Genomic DNA, 22,175 nt, shown 5'->3' with positions numbered 1-22,175 from the left:
TACATTTTACCTGAAATTGTAAATATAGTGTGCGTTTAAAAAATAGTATAAGGTACACAATCGAACCTTAAATTGACTAGGACAAAAATAAAAACTTTCCAAGGTAAAATGCATATGCAATATTCCAAGGTAAAATGCATATGCAAAAAACATATGAGCCCTCCACGATACTGCACCAGTGACAAAGGAAAGTCCTTTATTTCTAAAAGGGGATTAAGATATAAAAAAAAATTTCATTGTGAATTATGTGACTTTGGTGCTCATCTTTATACAAGACAAATATTCTAGTACGCATTTCACTGCATATCGTATTGTGTGTGACTGTGTATGTGGCAAATAAAATTTGAATTTGATTTAGTTACCCTGGAAGTCTTAAGTGAATGATGGAGGTGAATGTAAAATGTCAAATAACCAGAAACCTGAAGTGACCCAAGGACCGATTACCCCCCACCCAAGGGACACACGCTTACACACCCGACGTCTCCAAAATTTTCACACGGTGGTCGGTTTGAGACACTCCCACTGTGTCTGTGGGCGGAGCGGTGGGGGGGGTGGGGTTGGTAGTGAAATTCCTGAGTTTGAGTTAGAGAGAGGGAGAGAGAGAGGAAGAGGAGAGTCTGATGGAAGGTGGGGGTAGTTGTTGATACACTCTTTTAAAGTAGTTTCAAACCCCTCCTGAGTTAAACAAGATTCAGAAGGAGAAGAGGTAGAAGAAGAAGACAAACAGCTCGTGACTCGTGAAATAAGTCCAGATATTTCATAACATGGAAAAACATGTTTTCATGAGCAAGCAGAAAGAAGAGAAAAAAAAAATCCCTGCAACTGTAGAACATAAACAGGAAATTGTTTAAAGATTTAAAGGGTCCTTTTTGGGAAAAACAAAAACACAAGGTGTTGTTCTGGTGCAAAAAGGGATTAGTATAATTTATTGTTAGTGTGGTGATACCATCAGGGGGATACACCTCTTGCGCATTTAGTCTGTGGCCTAGCTTTATACAAAGGTGAATGTAGTAGCTACATTTGGAGTTTGAAGCCAAATATTAGTTATTATATGTCTGGTTAATGTTTAGTTTAAAGGTATCACAAACACATATTACACAGTATGTAGCCTACGAACAAAGGTTTGATTGCAATCAAGGGTATTAAGCAAAAAGCTAAAATATTGATAAGATATAATGTATATAAAATAGCTTTACAGTAAATACAAAGTTTTCTAAGTAGATTTAAAAAGTGAAAGTGTGAACAGGATTTGCTTCTCACAAGATAAACAAGATCTGTTTATTTTTAATTAAACATCTTAAATTATTTTTTTTACATTTTAAAAATAAAAGAATAAAATAATGAATATGCATTCTGTACCTTTTACACAAGTGCTTACATAAAAAAACTCTTTATGCTTTTATTTAGATTTTTTTGTTGTCGCCATAATTAGCCTAAAAACAGATCTTAAGGTGTTTATGTGGGTACTTTTCTAAACAGCAGTGTTTAACAGCTGATTAAGCAGCATGCTGTTTCACTTTATTCACATTACAGGCTGTTAACTGGTACAAGCCGACCACAGGCTTAGTGTAAGCAAACGCACTGGTGTGTAATAAACACAGTTACACGTAACGAATTGCACGAGTGTAGATTTAGAGTTTACCAACATATAGTCTTGTAAGCATAGTAAACATGACTGCATCGATCCTATCACACAAAGTGAGGCAAACACGTGATTGTGTGTCGGGAAAAAAAAACTGTCAAAAACAAAAATGAACAAAAGTCGGGAAAATGACTATTTCATGCACAGCACCAGATTCTAACCACCCACCTCAGGTACTAAACTATTTAGTAGGGTAGTGTGTGCTTTTTGGTGATTTGGACAGAGCCCAAGTCACGTGTTCGAGGGCAGGAACCAATCAGAAGCCAGCCAGAGAGAAAGGGAGAGTGAGAGAGGGAAATAGAGAGACAGGGAGAGAGAGAAGGAGGAGGTCACAAGAGAGAGAGAGAGGGAGAGAGAGACATGAGCAAACATCAAAAGAGGCGAAGCACGCTGTACCATGCGAGCTCGCGCTCGAAAATCGCAATGTCGGATCCACGGTGACGCGCATCATCATCTTCATCATCATCATTACCTTCATCACCGCCGCCGCCATCATCATCATCATTATCACTACCACAACCAGCAACATTATCACCGCCGATCGCCCGGTTTTGCGAAGGAAACGCGTTTTTTTTTCATCGGAGGAACTTCGCAGGAACACGGAGGGTCCGCGCGCGGGGAAACATGGCCGAAGGTTTCTCTCTTTTTTTTCTTTCCTTCTTAATATTAGTAAAAAATAATGAACAAAATCCAATGCCACTATTGCACATTTTTTACTTTCATTTTTCAATTTCACGCAGAATAAACACCGGCGTCGGGAGATTTTTGGCTCTTTTGATTTTTTGCTTTGTTTTTGATTTTTTTTTAGTTTTAAAGCGTAACTTGCTTGTTTTGTTTACGCCGTGTAGTGATCGCACGCGCTATCGAGAACGCTTTTCGCTCTCTAGTACTAAGATGCGTGAAGGTGAGTAGAGGGAACGGATTGGGTGGTGGTGGTGGTGGGTGGGGGGTATAGGGTAATCGCCCGCGCACCTGCCCCCCCACCCCCCCACCTACTCCATACCCGAAAAAAACGGAGTGCACGTGAATTACGGTGTGCACGTGGAGAATGTTAAGGAGGTTTAGTTAGTTAGTTTTGAATGGGTGACATTGAGCAGTCATTGGTCATTGGGATCATCAAACGTGTAGCTGACCCGGAGTGATGGTCCCCGTCACTAGATGCCTCACATCACACCTTGTATGGGGTAAAAAACGTTTTAGAATGATCGTTCTGTTCGACCACACACGTCGATAATCAACTGATCCTGTGTGTGTGTGTGTGTTGTGTTAAAACTACTCAAACTCCGAACTTGATTACCCAGCCACCTCCTAACCGTGTTTTTTTTTTTTTTTTGCTTTAGGAGGGCCGGGCGGAGACACCGCCACGGGGCAGGAGGAGCGGATCCCGGGGCAGGTCCTGGCTGGATCCGGGTACTGCAAATGGTTCAATGTGCGAATGGGATTCGGATTTATCTCGATGACCCACAGCGAGGGACGCACAGTGGAGCCTCCATTAGACGTATTTGTCCACCAGGTGAGAGCTGTTATACTCATTGATCGCTGATCTCCTGGCCTAGTGTGTGTGTGTGTGTTGTCCAGTGCTACAAGAAGCGTGCATGATATGATGATTTGGTTTGCAGTGTGTTTTGCACCTCGTCTGCATTCCCGATGGCAATAGGGCCGGCTACGTGTAGACTACTCACTAGTCTTCTACAGTAACTTGTAACAATGTGGTCTATTTTACATTATACCCCCCCCCCCCTCTAATACAGTGTATACAATTCTGCGCATAACGTGGCAATAAAAACGTTTGGATTTTTCTCCCCTTGGTGTAAACATGATCACATGATCTAGATCTGTTTCATGACGTCACTGGTAGATTTCCTAATCTCAATTCGATAGATACGTAGATCATTGTTGATCTCGAAGGAAATTCCAGATCTTCAGCAGCAGTAGAGACAGTAACATAGAGACAGGTTGTACATGTGTTTGCACGCTGTATGTCTTACATATTCTCAGTAGACAGGATGAGAATGTGAGAACCGATCAGGAGTTACTAGTGCAATGTTAAGAACAATATATTATTTTTATATGCTTTATTTATTATATATATATACATAATAAATAAAGCATATAAATCACATGTAAAAAAAAACAAACAAACAAAAAAACAACATTGGGCTAGGCTATTGTGAGGAAATGCTGCCATTAAAAAAAACATATTTCGAAAAATGATCATCTGGCTCATGAGGACGAAAAGAATGATGGAGCTGCTAAAACGTCGGATTTCACTTCACATAGCCTGTGTTGATCTATTTGATCATGCATGGTGTATGTTTTTTTTTTTTTTTTTTTTTGCCCATCTTTAATAAGCTAGCTGTTTTTGTGTCCAGCGTGGAGCCAGATGTCGTCATGAGCTACAGTGTTTACATCCGATGCTAGCAGCCTAAAGCAGGAGGCTGTTCTCACTCGGTTTCGCTTTAAGACGGTCGCTACAGGATCCAGTTCGTATTCGATCCCGGTTTAGACCGGATTTAAACCCGCGCGAGGCTGCTACGTCATAATGAGTCGGTTATATTTTGAAATTGAGACCGTTAAACCGCGCGTGAGCAGGCCGCTGAGGCGATTACCTGATTGTCTTTTTTTCCACATGGTTAGCTTAACAAAACATGAATAAACACGCGTTTAAGTGGTTATAATCACTAAATCAAGCCATAGCATAGTTTGCTTATATATATCTTTCGTACATCTCTCACTGCTACTACACACCACTAGCTGAACGTTATATATATACATATACCATACATACCATCGTGCTAAACTCTATGCTAATCAATATATGTTTGCTATACTCGATTCATTCATTTTTTATATTTGTCTTTTAAACACTTTCATAACGAGTTGGATCACATTGTAAGCATAATTCAGTCATATTTTCAGGAAATATATTTATTGTATTTTATTAATGGTTCATATTGGTCCTATTACCCATTTAACATGTTAATGAGTAAGTTGTGGTTAATAAATGTAATAAGTAGTGCTTATATGTTAATGAGTGCTGTAAGCAACATGCTGGCTATGAAGTGCTGCTCAGTGTTTCTGTCAAAAAGTGCTAGCTTTATAGTTTATATGTGTTATGTTTGAAATTAGCGAGCATCATAGCTAATTCATAATGATTTGTTTTATTTATTTCTATTTTAAAATCAGTGAATGTGGTGTTCATGTGCTTGCAATAAAGTGTGCCTTATGAGCCGTTTGCTGATAAATATTAGCCTAATTCGCTTTATGTTCAGTTCTCTGTCAAGTGTTTGAGAATTTAAATATGCATAAGGTGTGTATTTCTGTTTAGAATCGGAAATACCACCATAGAGTAATTTATGTAAAATGTTAGTGCATAAATATTTTCGATAAAAAAAGACAAACCAAATCGAGCACAAAATTAACTCAGAACGACCAGTTATCTGTTACACTACCAGTATCAGCTGTGTAAAGTAATTGATAAGGTAATAAAGTAATAAAAAATATAGTAATAAAGTCATAATGTTGATAGTCATATCTTGCTCAGACTCTATCAGATGTCTACGTGTATAGTTGTTGCCATGTTTTAAACTGTAGCGCTGTGTAAACACTACTTTGATTAGTTAGATAGGTAGATAAATAAATAGAGTGCTTTAATAATTCCAAAGGGAAACTGTAACATTATAGTAGTCAGTTCACAGATTATGCAAGAAATAAGCAAGAAGCAATAATCACAATAAGAAAATGGCAAAGTAAAATAAATAAATAAATAATAATAATAAAAAAAATATTATTATTATTATTATATAGTATATAAAATAATGTACTGGGTACAATTTAAGGTACATTAATGCGTTAAAATGGTGTAAAGTAATAAACAATGCAGTGCCTATGTACAGGTAACGTTAATAACTTTACATAAGGTGCACCAGCAAGTTGAAATATTAATAAAAGAGAGAATGAAAAGGGCATGATCATATTAAATGATTAGATTAAAATGTTTTGTGCCACTGTAAATCTCTGCTACTGTTTTTTATAATTTCATCACCAAGTTTTTTCTAAAATATTATATGATCCCTAATAATTGCCCAAGCACACCTTTTGTAAACGTTTCTGAAACAGTTGTATTTAAAAATATAAACATCATATTATTTTTAAACATTTCTTTTGGTGGAATCTTTATATTTTAAAACTAATTGTAACAAAATACATATTTAAAGCTTTGATTAATTATTCTGCCATTTAAGGATAATCATTTAATTGAGGTTAAATATAAGCTGAATACATCTTTAAAGCATTTCCAAATAATTTCTCTGAACGAGTAGTGCCTGTTTCACAAAGTGCTATCTGTGTGATGTGCTTTGAGGTATTGATTTATCTGTTTGTCTAAATTTGCTGGTGTTTCTGTAAGAAATGTAGGACCTGATAAAACCTGTCTATGGCATCAGTAGAGAGGCTTTTTACAATAATCTTCTACATGTTTATCTTCTTTGAAATGTTAAGAAACAATTATTAAGCTGAGAAATCCTAAGGTTAGTTGTGGAAATTCTGTCCATTTGTCAAATTTTAAATTTTTCTGTCCATTTGTGAAGCTAATTTAGTACTAAGCATTAGTACTTTAATGAGATATGTGTGAATAAGATAGATCCATATATGTGACAGGAATTAAAATGCTTAACCGAGAGATATAAATTGGTTTCCATATAAGAAATTGTGTATGTTTAAAAGATGTTAAAAATGAAGCACAAGCCCAAACTTTAATTGAAATTGCCTTTATACAGCATTATGAGCCCAGTTATAATGGAAATACGATTAAAGCGAGTTTATAACCCAAGGGCTTAATTTTACTCGATATATCCAGCTCGCTAGACTTTAAGATTTCATTTTGAATTAAATCTACATGATTATTATTATAATTATTGTTGTTGTTATTATTTTTCTCATTATGCATGCTTGCTGGTGCACATGTTTTCCTCTTCTATCTAACGATTGATGATTATTATTAATACTAATGTAACCAGAGCTTCAAAGATTGCACACCAGCTTCCTCCAGTCCTAATGGAGGTGTGTGTGCAGGTGGAATGAAGGGGAATCGAGAAGCAATTATTATACACAGTGTGGGTTTATTGAAGATAAATGAGAAATGTTAGCATTAAGGCATATGTGAGCATTTACAGAGTTGAAATCCAGAACATACTGACTTTCATATAGCTTTGAAATTTGACCTTACTCTGTTAAAAATTCTTCTTCATGTTTCTACACTTCCGCATCCTGCTTTATTATAATTATATAATCATAATTTTTATTTTTATATAATATTAATAATCAAACGTATTACTTTTTTCTAAATAAAACACTGATGCATCATGATTTTCATATACATATCTATATGCAATATGTACCATGATCGCTGCAAAAGCAATATCGTAGCAATTAAAAATATTTTGAAGGTAGTGAAATTTATGTATAGTTTGTTAATATACTGTACAATTACAGCAAAACAAATACAGGATTATTAAGCGAATTTCTAGACAATTTAGTATAATTTGTGTGTTCCATTGGCTGATAATTTTGCTAGTTTTAGGCATTCATTTTTTTGAAGGAGTAGACAAACCATTTTTACTTAAACTATCTAAAAAATGTTGGTTTAATAACACTATGTTTGGCTTGTTTTTAATCTTATATAAAGAAATCGTAGATAAAATTGACAACATTTAAGATATTTTTACTTGCAATCACAGTGTTGCAACAAAACTTTGAAAAACAATACAATGAAAAAAAACCCTGAAAATTAGGATCAATACATTCTAAAATGGTGAAAATTGGGTATTTTGGTAAAAAAAAATCAAATAGCAGCCCATATGCTTATAATCATCTGTAATATCTACTAAAATTATATTTATATTAAATTATATGATTATATCCCCCAGTTGTATAATGAACACACCTTAATGGAAGCTTAGTTTAGGCTAATCCAAATGACATTTCCGTCATTTAGTAATCAAGGAAGTAAAAGTAGAAACTGGAATCTGGGTGCGCATCTTAAACAACAACAACAACAACTAAAAAAGATAAAATTAATTTTAAATTGACCTACGTTAAGTTCTGTGTGTAATATTAGCCTGCTGTTTACAATATATATGTATACAACATATATGTGAAATATTGAGTAATAACCTTTGTAGCGATTTCCAAATAATAACTTTTAATGTTGGTAAAATGGGTAAATACATTATAGCGGTTGCTCAAATCGTAATTTTCATTTTAACAACCATGATAAACAACTTCACTGCTTGCACTAATCCTCCTTCTTAATCTCTGTTTAGTAACAACATTATAATTTCTATTAAAACTAAAATCATTTAAAACTCCGTAAAACAAAATATAATTCGAACAGTTTGATTGGAAATCTTAAAAAACACAAACCGAACTTACACGCTTCTCGCAGATCTGGTAATGTTGACACGTAACATTTGTGGCTTTAGACCGGATTAGACGTAATCTTTATTTAAATACAGATTTGTTCATAAACACAGCCAAGGCTTCGATTTTTTTCACCTAAAGTTGTTAGCCTCCGGAGCTTTTCATTCACTTTATGGTTCCAGTTTGTTTTACTGGTTGCTGGTGGATTGCTCAGGAAGTGGGAGGGGCTTTACTTCGAACAGAGATTATAATCATAGTAATTCACTAATTGATAACATGTAAGAAGTCCAGCCTTTAAGATTTCCCGTTATACGCGATAAATCGGAGATATGTTGCTGTGATGAAGCAATTTACTTTGCTTTCATTTGTTCTTAATCAAGCAGTAACACTTTCGATCATTTCTTTTTTTTTATGTATAGTTGAATATTGTTTAACATCCACGCCAAGTCCTACTAAACAGACAACAGAACGTGAACTTTCACCCGTTGGTACTTCCTGTTTCTGCGCCTGCCCCTTTTTTGATTGAAGGCTAAGAACCTCCTACTGTTCTGAGAAACCAGGGACGGTTCAGGCTTTCAGGAGATCTGATGAAGCGCTCACTGATCACTTCCTCTGTGTGTGTGTGTGTGGCCACAGACCCACCCACACGCCACTGAAATGCTGCTGCTGCATCAGCATAGCATCCCCTGGCACCGCTTTTCTGACTGCTGTGAAGATTGCGAAGCCTGTGTGTGCGTGTGTGTGTGTGTGTGAGAGAGTACACCTCTGCATGCAAAATACAAGAGAAAAGAAAAGCGTTTCGAACGCACATGCATGTGTGTTGGCTGTTTAAAAGTGTGTGTGCGCTGGGGGTTGGGGGCTCTCACTCTCCGCGGGCATTCTTTAAAAGAGGAATTTCTTTAAAGACAAAAAAGGGAGGTGGATTGGGGGGGGGGTGTCCGACCCTCCCCTCCCCTCCCCCCACTTGAAATCACATGTAGAAATACACACACATACAGGGTAGATTTATTCTGTGTGTGTGTGTGTGTGTGTGTGTGTGGCCATGAGCTTGCTGGATAGATTGACTTTTTCGACTTTTGTTGTTGAAACGTTGCTCTGTGTGTGTGTGTGTGTGTGTGTGTGTGGGTGTGTGTGTGTTCTAAATGTTTGGACTCTGTGTGTGTGTGTCCTCTCTTCTTCTGTGTGTGTGTAAAGGTTAAATCGGGCCCCTGGTCAGATTAACCTCTCGTCCGTTTCACCATTTGGCACATAGACACACCCCTAACTCCTGAGGATTCTCTCTCTCTCTCTCTCTCTCTCTCTCTCTCTCTCCCCCTTGAGAACGTATGACATCAGGAGCTTTCGTGCAATGTCATGTTGTTGCCATAACAACAAATCAAGCAGTTTAGATTCTTACTACGTTAGAAACAACTCGATAAATCAAAGGATTCAGCTAAAGGTTTTTTTTCTAACAGTCACTTGCTCCTGAGAAGAATCGTGCAGAGCAAACTACACTTCATCAGCGGTGTTACACACACACACACACACACACACACACACACACACATGCAGAATAAAGACATTAGAACTAGTGAAACCTCGTATCGGCTATCTCTTGTGTGTGTGTGTGTGTGTGTGTGTGTGTGTGTGAGACTGCTGTCTAGAGCAGTGTGAAATCTCCTGCGCTGCAGCATCGTCTCCATGCTGCGTGTAAATGCTGAAGGACTGAAGTTGAACAGAATTCACAGGCATCATGTGCTCTCCTTCTTCTTCGTCTTCGTCTTTTGATGTTACAGGGTTTGATTCATAATCCAGTAAAATGTTGCCAAAAATATCGAGAATATTAAACCCTCATGCACAGATCCCTGGCGGCAACACAGCGCAGGCCAACGGCGATTTAAAGAAATTGGTGTGCGTGGTTATGTGGAAACCTTGCCGGTGTGTGTTAACGGCGAGGCTGTGTTCTTGGGTTTTCAGATGTGTCAGGTAGAAAAAAAGCTATCGTTACTTTTATAAAGGGTACAGTTTAAACCTAATGGAATATGAGGATGACGTCGCAAAAATCTGAACTCTCAAAATGAGCATGGTGTCATTATTTTTTGGTCAGAGAAACAAGCAATAAAAACAGGTGATTGTGTGTATCTGTGCTGTGTGACGGATTTTTTTGTCATTTTTTTCATGTTAGTACAGTTGGTTAGAATGATTGTATATATATATATATATATATATATATATATATGTAAATATATATAAAACAGCAAAATTAATAATGACTAAAATGCACTGACTTTAAGAGCTACGTGAGTAATAAATGTATTCAGAATACATACAGTAATAAGAATAATCAAAAGATCATTCAGGAAGTAAAAGGTGAAGAAAAAGGATGTGTGTGTTAAATGAACGAACAGAACATCCTCTTCCTTTCATTCATTCTCCTTTTTTTTTCAGTTCTATCTCTCAGTGTTCAGGAAGAACTCTTTATTAACATGAACGACTACGTAGCAAAAGGTGCCTGAATTCAATTATTTATATTTTATAAAATTGAAATCTTATAATCTGAATGCTTTAGAATAAATCAAACATTCATTAAAATATCAGAATCCGGCTCGTAAGCTTCAAGCCAACCTCTTGAAGTAAAAATACAACAGGACATTTTTTAATTTATTTTTTAAATCTAATTTTCTCACATTTTTATTGTATTAAAATGATTTTCATGTGACCTTTGATGACTTGATATATTTCTGCAATTTTTTTTTCAAATTCACTCTTTTTCTCTTTCGTTCTCCAAAACGCTGTTTCAGTCCTTCTTTTATCACTCACTTCCTCTTCTCTTTCATTCTCCTTCACTTCCTGAACATGTTGCATTCTTTTCCTTTAAGCTCATTACGATCGTTTACCCTTCATAAACTTTTCTTTTTTTTAACACTCAGTCGTCTCCCTCTCTCCTCCGTTTGTCTCTGTGTCTCGGCGTCTCCGTCTCGTCCAGGTTGTTCTCTTTCCCCCCACTGCTTAAGTTCAAAACCAGAGGATGAAAAGAGGGAGAAGAAAACACAGCCTGGGTCACATGACCAGGTCCCGCCTTCCTTTAAAAAATTCCTGATGCCCATATAAGGAAATAAAGGCAGAATGATTAAACAGACGTCGGGATGAGAAGACTAATGGTTTCTATAGAAACTAAAAAGTTTTTTTTTTCTGTTAAATGTGAAATCCTGTAGCCTGTCGGTGTTTTAAATCTGAAACCTGTGTTTAATAAGGATGAAGGTGCTTTCACCTTAATTTTTAAAATGCTTCTATTTATAAAGGTTAAACATTTAAACAAGATTTTTTTGATATATAATTTATTTTACCTGAACATTTTAACACAATTTGCACCAAGTTCATTCAATCAGAACGATCACATTAATGTGGGTAATATAAACTGAAAATGTTGTTTTTTTATGTGATATTTTTACATTAAAAATTAAACAGTATACCAGAAAAAGATGTTCCCTAATAATTAAAATTATAAAATAAATATTAAATATAAGTTATTTATAATAAAACAATTTCTTAATAACTCACTAAGAGAAAGGACAAGTTAAGTAAGTTACATTACAATATTTGAAATTGAATACCTTGGTATACACTACATGTTATATAAATGAGTTACAAAGATTTAATTACTAATTACTTAATTATTTGCTAAGAATTATTTAACATTTTTCAGCTGAATTTTGATTTAAATTGTTTCTAAAAGTACAACTATACCTAAGCTTTTACAGTTTGAGCAGACATAGTATTTTTCATCATTTTGTTTTGTATCACAATAACGAAATTATGTTAAAATTATACAAATTAAATGCATTATATTTAACATAACCTTGATTTATAGTTGCATAATAAAAAGGAAGCAGTGCCTGTTTAATAACCCTTTTCATTATATGTTTGTTTTAACTATTAACAAACTACATCTTAATTAATAAAATCAAATAAAACACAAATGCATTTAAAATTATGGATGTAAATAGTGACAAAAAATCTCAAGTTTAATTATTGCAGTTTGTTTCCTGATGCTTGGAAATCAAAGTGACAAATTGTATCTTTACACTTAAGTAAAAGTATAAAAAGTGCAAATAGTATAATTTGTGAATGGCATATTTTCCTTTAATGAACAAAGTTAAGTAAAATACAGAAAGTCAAATTACATCTTAACAAACGCCAAAACCCCTCAGAATGTTGTGATAAAGGACGTAGCAAATTTTGAACTTACACCAATCCTAACTTACAAAATCCTTTGTGTTTGTAATTAAAGGATAATTTTTAAATACATTTTAATGAGTACATATGTACATCAATTTTTTTTTTGAAAGTTATGATTACCAGTTTTAAACTTTAATTTACAAGAAGTTGTACATGCTATATTTTAAAGACAATTACAAGACTATTAAACAACTGGAATTATCCATTAGAATGTTTTTAGGTAACTTACTAATTATTTCACATAATTCCAAAATCTGTGAATATTACTAATAACTAGTAATTGTAACTAATTCCTTAAATGTTATTATACTATTAAGTTAAAAACAATATATACTATGAAAATACAAATATTTCTCAATAAATATTTCTCTATGCCATGCACTATATTAATAAGGAGGTATTTTTTTATTTGCTTTAAAACGTGATTGTAGTGTGTAGCAGCACAAACATGGTGTCTCATAAATAGAAAGGTTTTCACAGCTGCCTGAGTTTGTGTGAGTAGTAGAAAGAAAACTTAACCCTTAATCAGACGAAGAACCACATTTGGTAACTTTTAAGTTCAAGTATTTGTACCTACGATATGCAGTTTTGCACATTTTATGTTTAATTAAATGTGACTTTAACCGTGATACACAAATACTGTAGTATTGCTCTAGACAGGTGACAGATGATACATCTTTACTGACCTTAACTTGACCCTAACCTTGGTTTGCAACATAAAAATGACAATGAAAAAAACAAAACAAAGTAAAATAAAATAAAAAGAAACGTTTGGATTTTTACAATTTTATTTCAGTGACTGAACCTATAAAGGGTTAGTACTAGCTAGCTAGCTCCATCACCTTATTAGCAAAATAACATCATTCTCTGTGTTTGTCTTACATTTGGTTAATAAAGTTTCTAGACAAAAAAATAAAATGCTCGATGGATCATTCCAGAGACTCGTTTAGAGATTGTTAGATTGTTTTTTACATTAAAAAAAGTTATAAGCTGTTGGACTAACGGCTTACAAAACAATGCTTTTTCGCTCCGAAATATTTAAGTGTATTTAAGTTAATAATGTTTTACCCAATTTAATTTAACGTCTCAGAGCTTTGTGCTCAGGCACAAAATCCTGCGAACAAGTTCAAGATAAAGAAAGCGCATTTCCTCATTAGTTGACCTGTTATTTTTTTAATTGATTTTTTTGTTTTTTTTTTCTAAATAATTTCTGTTTCCTTAATTTTCAGTATCTGTAAATTGTAGATTTTTATTTGTCAGATTAATTTATTGACGTAAAAAAAACGATAAACCGTCTCTTTAGAATCAGGAACACAGGAAGATGGAAACTGACAGATAGCTGTTCTGCTATAAGTAACAGTTACCTCAGAGGTGAAACAAAGACGATAGCTAGAGGTGAATTTCATGGACGTATGATGTAACAATAAAAGACTACAGCTTAAACAGCTTTCTCTTAATAATATAGATGCCATGCACTATATTAAATATTGGTTAGACAAGGATAATAATTGTAACATTGTTGACTACAGTACTAGCCTGTGAAATGCTAATAATTTACACTAGCGATACTTTTAAGCTAAGAAAGCTAATTCGCAGAACAAAAAATGGTGTTAGCTAATACATTTCAGAATGATTTTATTGTGTATGTATTGTTTTGTTTTTTTACGTGGTGTGTGTGTGTGTGGTATAGTGTAAAACGTATTGTGTGGAGAGTTTTCTTGACTCTGAGATCACAAAGACGACTGAGGAAATGACACTTCTGTTTTAAAGCTTTTGGCCATGAATTTAAAGCCAATGGAAAGACACACACACACACACACACACACACACACACACTGCAAACCCAGTACAGAGTTCATATCCGGCTGCTACTGCCGGTGTGTTCTGATTGATATAGAGTGTGCCAGGAGATCAAATGGTATGTATGTGTGTGAGTGTGCGTCTAATAACACACACACACACACACACACACACACACACACACACACACAGAGTGAGCTCATTTGGAACCGACGAAACAGTGTGTATGTCTGTTTCGAAACAGAGAAAGCACCCGAGAAGAGAGAATGGGGGAAGGGAAAAGGGTCAAAGGGCAGCAGGAAGGATGTAATCTCCTGGAGCAGGGTTCGAGTGTCGGTGCAAAACGGGAATTGCAAGTCTTTTTTTTTCCCTCTCTTGCTCTGCCGTCTTCTTCTTTTTTTCCCATCGTCCTGTGTTTAAAGTGGAGCCGCACATGTACACCCCCCACCCCTGGGACCTTTACCCCTCGCTGCCCCTTGTTAATAAGAAAGAACCTTTACGTGGCTGGAATTGTGTAATAATATTGTGTAATAGCAGTGTGTGTAACAGCGCAGAGTGTTTGTTAGTTGATGCCACACGTGTGACGGTCACCAATTTAGCTCTATTTGAGCTACTTTAGCATAACAATCCCACTGACGTGCGTTAGCATGATGGACTTGACGTGAGCGTATCGCTTCATTCTCATTCCCCCGCTTCTCTATTCAGTTCAGCTCAGTAAGACGTAAAGAGAAATACATTTATGAATAAAGATATCCCCAGGAGTTAACTCTGCCTTTTAACGTATCGATTTTTCACTCCTTTTTTGTAATATATATATAAGATGATTTCAGACGCCATAAGGATTGTATGTCTTATACGGACAGATGATCGGGTCAAAAGTCAGAAGTGCTGTACGGCGTGCCTTCGGATCATAATGCTGCTATTCAATCACTAGAACCCTTAATAGATCAAATAGTTTAGTTTTAAGCTTTAATATGGTGTGCGAAGTGTTGTCATGGCAATCTGTCGTTAACGGTAATACTGATTTAATTCTTCTTAATTTATCATTCTTCTGCTGCCTGAGAATGTGTGTGTGTGTGTGTCTTTGAGTAGTTGGAACAGAATTAAGATTTATAATTAATGATTCATTTTCTATAACAGCAGCTCTGGTTTATTTGAGTAAATCAGCGTTTCTATAGAAACGGCTTATTCACCGTTACACCTTAATTCGTTTAATAATAGAGCGATTGAATTTCAGCTGATTATGCAGTTCAATCCTTGTTGAGGTGAAAATTCTAATTCAGAAGAAGTTTACACGTGTTCAATAACACAGCCTTCTCACAAAAATACACACCGTCTGAAATATACCTGTACTCATGTTTTGCGTAAGTATTTCGTCTTAGTCTTCTTCTTCCTATGAGTGCAGGGGAAGTTGGCGCAACACTGCCACCTAATGAACGGTTAAGGAGAAGGTGGGAGACGTGCACCAGAAGTTACACAGCTTTTTAGTGTTTCTTGGATGATTTAAGAAGGAAGTACCTTGTAGTCTGAGGTATATTGTGGGGGTTTAATAGGAATAAAACACGTTTTAGAAAAAAAAAAACATTCAATTTAAGAATAAGAACAGTGAAGCCACTTCATCATGCAACAAGCGTTTTTTTTAATTTATTTTTTCTATCTGTAACTGTCTTGTCTAAGAAGTGAGTGACGTTTCTGATCATTAAAATGTCACAGAAATAAAGTGATCTGTTATTTTGTACTGATTTTTAAATGAACACTTTAATAATTCTTTATACATCAAATTCTATTCAAAGTGTTGGGAGACGTACTACACTCTTGTAAGCGCTAAGCTAGCACACTACGGTATACTATTAAGATTTTAGATATAGTTAATAAGAAATGTTTACAGATCTGGTAACCGAGCAACCGTGCATTTTTGCTTAATGAAATTGTGTTCAAGCAGCATCAGAATAAAGATAATGAATCCTGTATACTTATGTAGATTATAATCGAACTCTAGGCTTAAACTGTGTCTTGAAGGAAGTTATACAATAACTTTATAGTGTAATAATAATAGTGTGTGTGTGTGTGTGTTACAGAGCAAACTGGTGATGGATGGATTTCGGAGCCTGAGGGAAGGCGAGCAGGTCGAGTTCACCTTTAAAAGGTCCAGTAAAGGGCTGGAGTCGCTCAGGGTAACGGGGCCCGGGGGCGGACCCTGCTCCGGCAGCGAGCGACGCCCCAAAGGCAAGGCCCCGCCCCCGAAACGCAAACCAAAGGGAGACCGGTGAGTCCGCGCAGCATCATGGGATATGTAGTTACCCCATGTTGCCTCACTCCATATATTCCTCAATATTTTTCACGCAAACGTTTATACATGTGTGATATTTATGAAGTGATCATATAAAATCATTTATCATTCATAAAATCACAAAATTATTTTAGTTAGTCAGTCGGATCAGACACTGAACCTTCTTTTCGTGCATACTTATATAACTATAAGTATTATTATTATTATTATTATTATTATTATTAATAAAACATTATACTATAGTCCAATTTTAAATGTTTAGTATTATTTGTATAAATATTGGGAATTAATAATAATATCATTTAATATCTGTATTTATTTTATTTTTAAATAATGGAGGTTTTCATAAAAAGCAAAAATGATATTTGTTTGTCCTTATGCGTGTGTATTGTTCGTCTGTGCTGATGTTATCGATTTAGTCGAAAGCTCATAATGGTTGCCATGGAGATAGTGTGGAGCAATTAACTGTTGAATAAGGGTTTGTCAGATCGAAACAGTGTGTATGTGTGTGTGTGTGAGTGTGTGTTGTACAGTGGTCTAATTCAGGTTGTGTTTTAATTGAACGGATGAAGATTTCAGGATCATTCAGAATCGTACGAGAATAAACTGCGTTTCAGCAGCGCTGCAGGATTTGCGAGGTGATTCAGTTTGATGATGTGATAAAGCTGTGAATCAGAAGCCTGGCGCTCTGTACGGCATCTGTTACCGTGTGTGTGTGTGTGTGTGTGTGTGTAAGATCTGCATCCTGTCAGACTGGACTTCTCCAGAAATAGACACACAGTGGGTGTTGATGGTTCATCATGTTTTCTCTCACTCGTGCATTGTTCTTACACACACACACATACACACATGCATCAAGGACAGTGCAGCAGTGTCTTGTACACAATAATAATAATAATAATAATAATAATAATAGGTATGTATTTTTTTTAGCAGATCAGTAATATGAGGTAAATATTAAAACCATATTATTATATTAATAACACACACACACACACACACACACACACACACACACACACAAAACCAATTGGTTGACGTTTTACTTTTAAATCTGCAAAAAATCCATTAGATTTTCTCCCAGGTATTTCATCAGGATTAGATGAATGTGAATGTCCTGGGTTAAATATACTTGGGTTAAACATGGCTTTAGCGTGACTTTCTAGCAGAGCTATTTTTCTGGGAGGCGGGACTATCTTTAAACCCAGTTTGTGATGTCACTGATCTGATTTGTCCAATCACGTCTGATATGCAAATGAGATTTAGAGACTATAAGCCACCGCCTTATATTCGACTTTGTGAGTCGGTGTGTCCCGCTTTCAAGGTGGTGATTACGATGTGGTCAATAAAAATACAGATACTTTCATTCTATTTATTAGTTGTTTTGCAAAATAAATGTCATTTTTTTTTTTTTTTTTTAAAAACAGTCAACATACAAAATTCACACGCCTGCTGTAGGAGTCCTGTTCTTGTGGCCACAGTAAAAAATAAAGAATTAAAAATAAAAATCACACTGCAATGGATTTAAACTGCGATATTTAACGATTAAATTTACTGTTTTGGATTCAAATGTGTTTATCCAGACTGACAGCAAATAACTGGTCTAATGATCTCATTAGGAGGATGTTTATTTATCACCTTAAAATTATAACAAAAATAATAAACGAATACTTTGGATTATAGGCAGACTTTATGTAAATTCCCGACTATGTGTATATTACACGTAATAACATTTTTTTGGGGGTTTTCTTTTGCGTTTAAAACACCTGCACAGATCCATAATTCGATTTAGATTTTTAATTGTTTTAATTGTGCGACGCTCATTGATGTGTATTAGTACTTCTGACAGATTTGACAAACTTTGTCCTGGGAAAGAATCATGCTTAGCTGTGCTTGTTAAGCTAATTTAGCTAATCCCAGTGGCAAAAACAAAACGGTGCTCGTTACGGTAATTCGCTGTTTAATGCCGTTTAGACTTTTTGATGAAAACTCACATAAACATACACTGTAAAGCTGAATAAGTTGGCAAAACTAAAAAAATTGGAGGTACTCAGTTACGTAAATTTTTTTGAGTAATGATGTTTTCAATTATGTTGTGAAGTTTGTTGTACTCATTTATATTAATGGTTCTTTACATGCATTTATGAGTATCCTAACTCATACTGTTTAATAGCAATTATAATTTTTTTTAGTTGTCGCAAATCAAATAAATTGTTGTTAGTCTTTCGGCTGCTCCCGGCGATGGGTCGCTACAGCAGACAATCCGGTCCGCACACAAGCTTGGCACAGGTTTTACACCAGATGTCCTTCATGAAGCAGTCCTCTCATTTTATCTGAGTTTAAGACGGGAACTTCATCCAGTGGCTGAGAATCAAACCCGGGCCTTTAATGTGGCAGACGAAACACCTACTACTGAGCCTCCAGCGCCTTGTTACAAATCAAATAAGTCAATTTCTTTATTTTTCTTCAGTTAAATCTGAAAGTACAAAATCTATGAATATTAATACTGAAATTCTGGATTCATATTCAAACCCCGAAAAACGGAGTTATAAACCCGACAATTTCAAAAACTAAACAATTTATGCTAGTAAAGTAGTCGGTTCAAATTAAAGATTGATATTTGCCGATTACAGGGAATCTTGCTTTCCTAACAGTAGCTAGTGAAAAGTGGAGCTTAGGTTTTCTCCCGTGTGCGCCTAAACACATTCTATTCATAACTCTAGAGAGTGTTAAACTGTCGACAATCAGATGAGAGAAATCAAAAACATCAGCTTTAGGGTCCCCGGATTTTTACAGCATCATGCAAAGACAGACCAATCCACCATCAATTCATCGTGGGCAGTTTACAGCTGGGCTGAAAGTTTGTAAGTTGGTGGAACTTTAGGGAGACTTTAACACACAAGTTACTGTGGCTTAAAATATCAAAGCTGTTCAGCCAACTGGAAAAGTGTCAATTCTACAAACTCATGAATAACAAAAAGTTCTAAATCCTCATCAAGGTCTATTAATTTGAACTAATTGTAATTATTTAAGTTAACAGTACTCAATATGTTTAATGACTTTGAGCATTAGGGTTTACAGCGTAAACTACACAAACTAGCCAAGGTAGCTAACGTTAGCAAATCAGCTGGTATTATATATATATATATATATAAGGACGATGTGAAAGTGTTTCTGCTTTGGATATTTTTGGATTTATTACATTTAAAATTTTTACTTTAAATTTTTTTAGGGGTGAAGTGTGAAAGTTCCCAGGCATAGTGTCAGTTTTTTGGGCGTACAACATTTACATACCTATTCGTCTTCTTATCACTTTTTTATATTATGTCTTCTTTTATTTTTTAATATAAAGAATGTATTCCTCATTAATTCCGTAGGTATTGTCACATTTCCTGCGCTTTGTCTGTTTGAAACATTTCACATGTCAGTGTTTGATGAGTTCTGCACAATGTCACCCTGAGCAGTATCACACTGTTAATCCTGTACTGCCCTCTACAGGACACGCGCATGTACTTCACTACACAAAGAATAACAAGCAGCAAGATTAATAAAACAATTTAAAACAAAATATTTTATTTGTATAGCACTTTAAACAACATGAATGCCCCAAAGCGCTTCACATAAATAATAAAATAACATTGTAATCTAATAAAATAATGAATAATAATAATAATAATAATAATAAAATGAATAAAAATGAAATAAAATAATACAAAAGTAAAAGATTTTTTTGTAATAAATTGTAAAACAATATGTAAAATCAACATGTCATGTTGGTTTAAATGCCAGGGAAAACATGTGAGTTTTAAGATGGGACTTAAACACCCTCAATGATGTAGTAAATCAAAGCGTGTGAGTTTTAGAGGAAATAAGGGCAGGCTTATAACGATTATTATTATTATATTATTATTATTATATTATTATTATTATGCAGATTTTTTAGTTTTTATAATTACAGAATGAAATTTCTAGATCAGACATTAAAATAGACACTAAAATCTTAGCAAATTAATATTATTAAATGTATTGTTGCTTTTTTTATGTGATAGGTGGATAATAAAAAAAACTGATTAAAAAATAAATAAAAGTGATTAAAAATAAATTTATTAAAAAGTTAATAGGCTGAAAGTTTATTTTTATAGATATAGAGTAATAAAAAAATATACGAACATGCTATTTAAACTCAGTATAATTTATATATTTCATTTACACTGTATTTAAAATTGGATTCAGATGTTAATTTATTACATGCAACTAGTAAATTATTAGAGATGGATTAACCTACTGTAGCTCATAGAAAAATAGCTTATAGCATTATTAAAAACTTATCTAAAACATAATGATATTACAAGCAAAATTAAACATTAATCTAAATATATTAATTTTACATATATTATCCGGTATGTAAATGACACAGTTGGATTTTCAGTGTATCCACATGTACAACACTAATTACTGTAAATTGTTTAACAAAGAAAAACAGCAAATTTATGTCTGGTGGGAAAAAACTTAACTATTTATGCTTTGTGTGTTATTATTAATTATTGATTATTTATTCTATAATATTTTTTATTTATTACCTTCACATAGGATGTTCGTATATCTAGTAAAAAAAAAGACTCACACACACACACACACACACACACACACACAATCTGTTCTGCTGGTCTATATTAAGACGTTGCCAGTGATGTCACTGCACGGTGCGCCGTGGCAACCGCAGGCTCCATGGTAACGCGTATAGGGACAGAAACGGCGCTGCTTTACAGTAATGTTTGTGACGTCGGATTTAGGATCCAATCATCAGATAGAGGTCTGACGTGTCAGATTTGGATGTAAATGCGTGCATAGTTATCGTCTGTATTCCCCTGTAACGAAATATTAATATACAGTGGATTACTGTATCCAATATGCTCATAAGGTTAACAGAAAGTGAAACAACAAAACACTCAGTGTCGTGCTATTGCAGGGAAATAATCAGCAGTGTGGTGTGGCAATATCAGATGACATTTTACATGTTTACGTGTACAGATGCGTGACGTTTACTGAGTGCGTTAAAAAAAAATCTCAGAAATGTAAAGTTTTACATCAGATGCCTATACAGCGCTAACACCTGAGACTCCCAGACTTCCTTACGGGTTAAATAAATGCCGTCTTATTCAACCCCAGTATACAAGCTCCTGTGAGCGAAGTGTTTCCATAGAAACGCGAACGAAATAAATCAAATGTATTTATATGATCTTGCAATTTGTGACTAGCTTGAATTCACTAAAAGCCACACTCTGTCTCTCTTTTTCTGTGTGTGTGTGTGTGTGTGTGTAGGTGTTATAACTGTGGAGGTCTAGACCACCACGCTAAAGAGTGCAGTCTGCCGCCTCAGCCAAAGAAATGCCACTACTGTCAGAGCGTGACCCACATGGTGGCCCAGTGTCCCCACAGGGGGGCGCCATCCCCCTGCAGCTCTCAGGATCCCCGGCAGCCCCGAGACGACACCCACTCTTCATCTCCGGAGGACACGCCTCCCACCTCTCAGCGCTGGAGGACGCCTCGAGACTGACCACGTGTGTGTGTGTGTATGTGTGTGTGTGTCTCGCCTCTAAACTCTGACCTTTGACCTCATTCTGAGAGAGCCTGGATCCAGCATTGTCTACCTCACACGCTCGAGGAACAAGGGAGGTCCTCGCTTCCTGCGCAGCTATGGCTATGGCAACGGCCAAGTGTGTGTGTGTGTGTGTGTATGTGTGTGTATGTGTGTGTGATAGGACCCCGACTAATTTGCCCTCTATGCAACTATGGCACAGGTTA

The 22,175-nt window shown here is 35.4% G+C and overlaps 1 protein-coding gene across 1 annotated transcript; it reads left to right on the top strand.

Moving 5' to 3' along the window:
* Positions 1-2,125: 2,125 nt before the first annotated feature.
* Positions 2,126-21,927, top strand: lin28b (lin-28 homolog B (C. elegans)). Its single transcript, XM_053489378.1, has 4 exons — positions 2,126-2,276; positions 2,983-3,155; positions 16,159-16,346; positions 21,693-21,927. The coding sequence occupies exons 1-4, from the start codon at positions 2,267-2,269 to the stop codon at positions 21,925-21,927; spliced, it is 606 nt and encodes a 201-aa protein (XP_053345353.1). The 5' UTR covers positions 2,126-2,266.
* The last annotated feature ends 248 nt before the right edge of the window (positions 21,928-22,175 follow it).

This window comes from Clarias gariepinus, chromosome 2, assembly GCF_024256425.1.
Source record: "Clarias gariepinus isolate MV-2021 ecotype Netherlands chromosome 2, CGAR_prim_01v2, whole genome shotgun sequence".
Classification (NCBI taxonomy): Eukaryota; Metazoa; Chordata; class Actinopteri; order Siluriformes; family Clariidae; genus Clarias; species Clarias gariepinus.
Note: the sequence above shows the minus strand (reverse complement) of the source record. Positions and strands in the feature narration are given on the sequence as shown.

Coding starts and splice junctions, on each gene's coding strand:
- lin28b (XM_053489378.1), top strand. Junction 3,156..16,158: donor TAGACGTATTTGTCCACCAG/GTGAGAGCTGTT, acceptor TGTGTGTTACAG/AGCAAACTGGTGATGGATGG. Junction 16,347..21,692: donor CGCAAACCAAAGGGAGACCG/GTGAGTCCGCGC, acceptor GTGTGTGTGTAG/GTGTTATAACTGTGGAGGTC.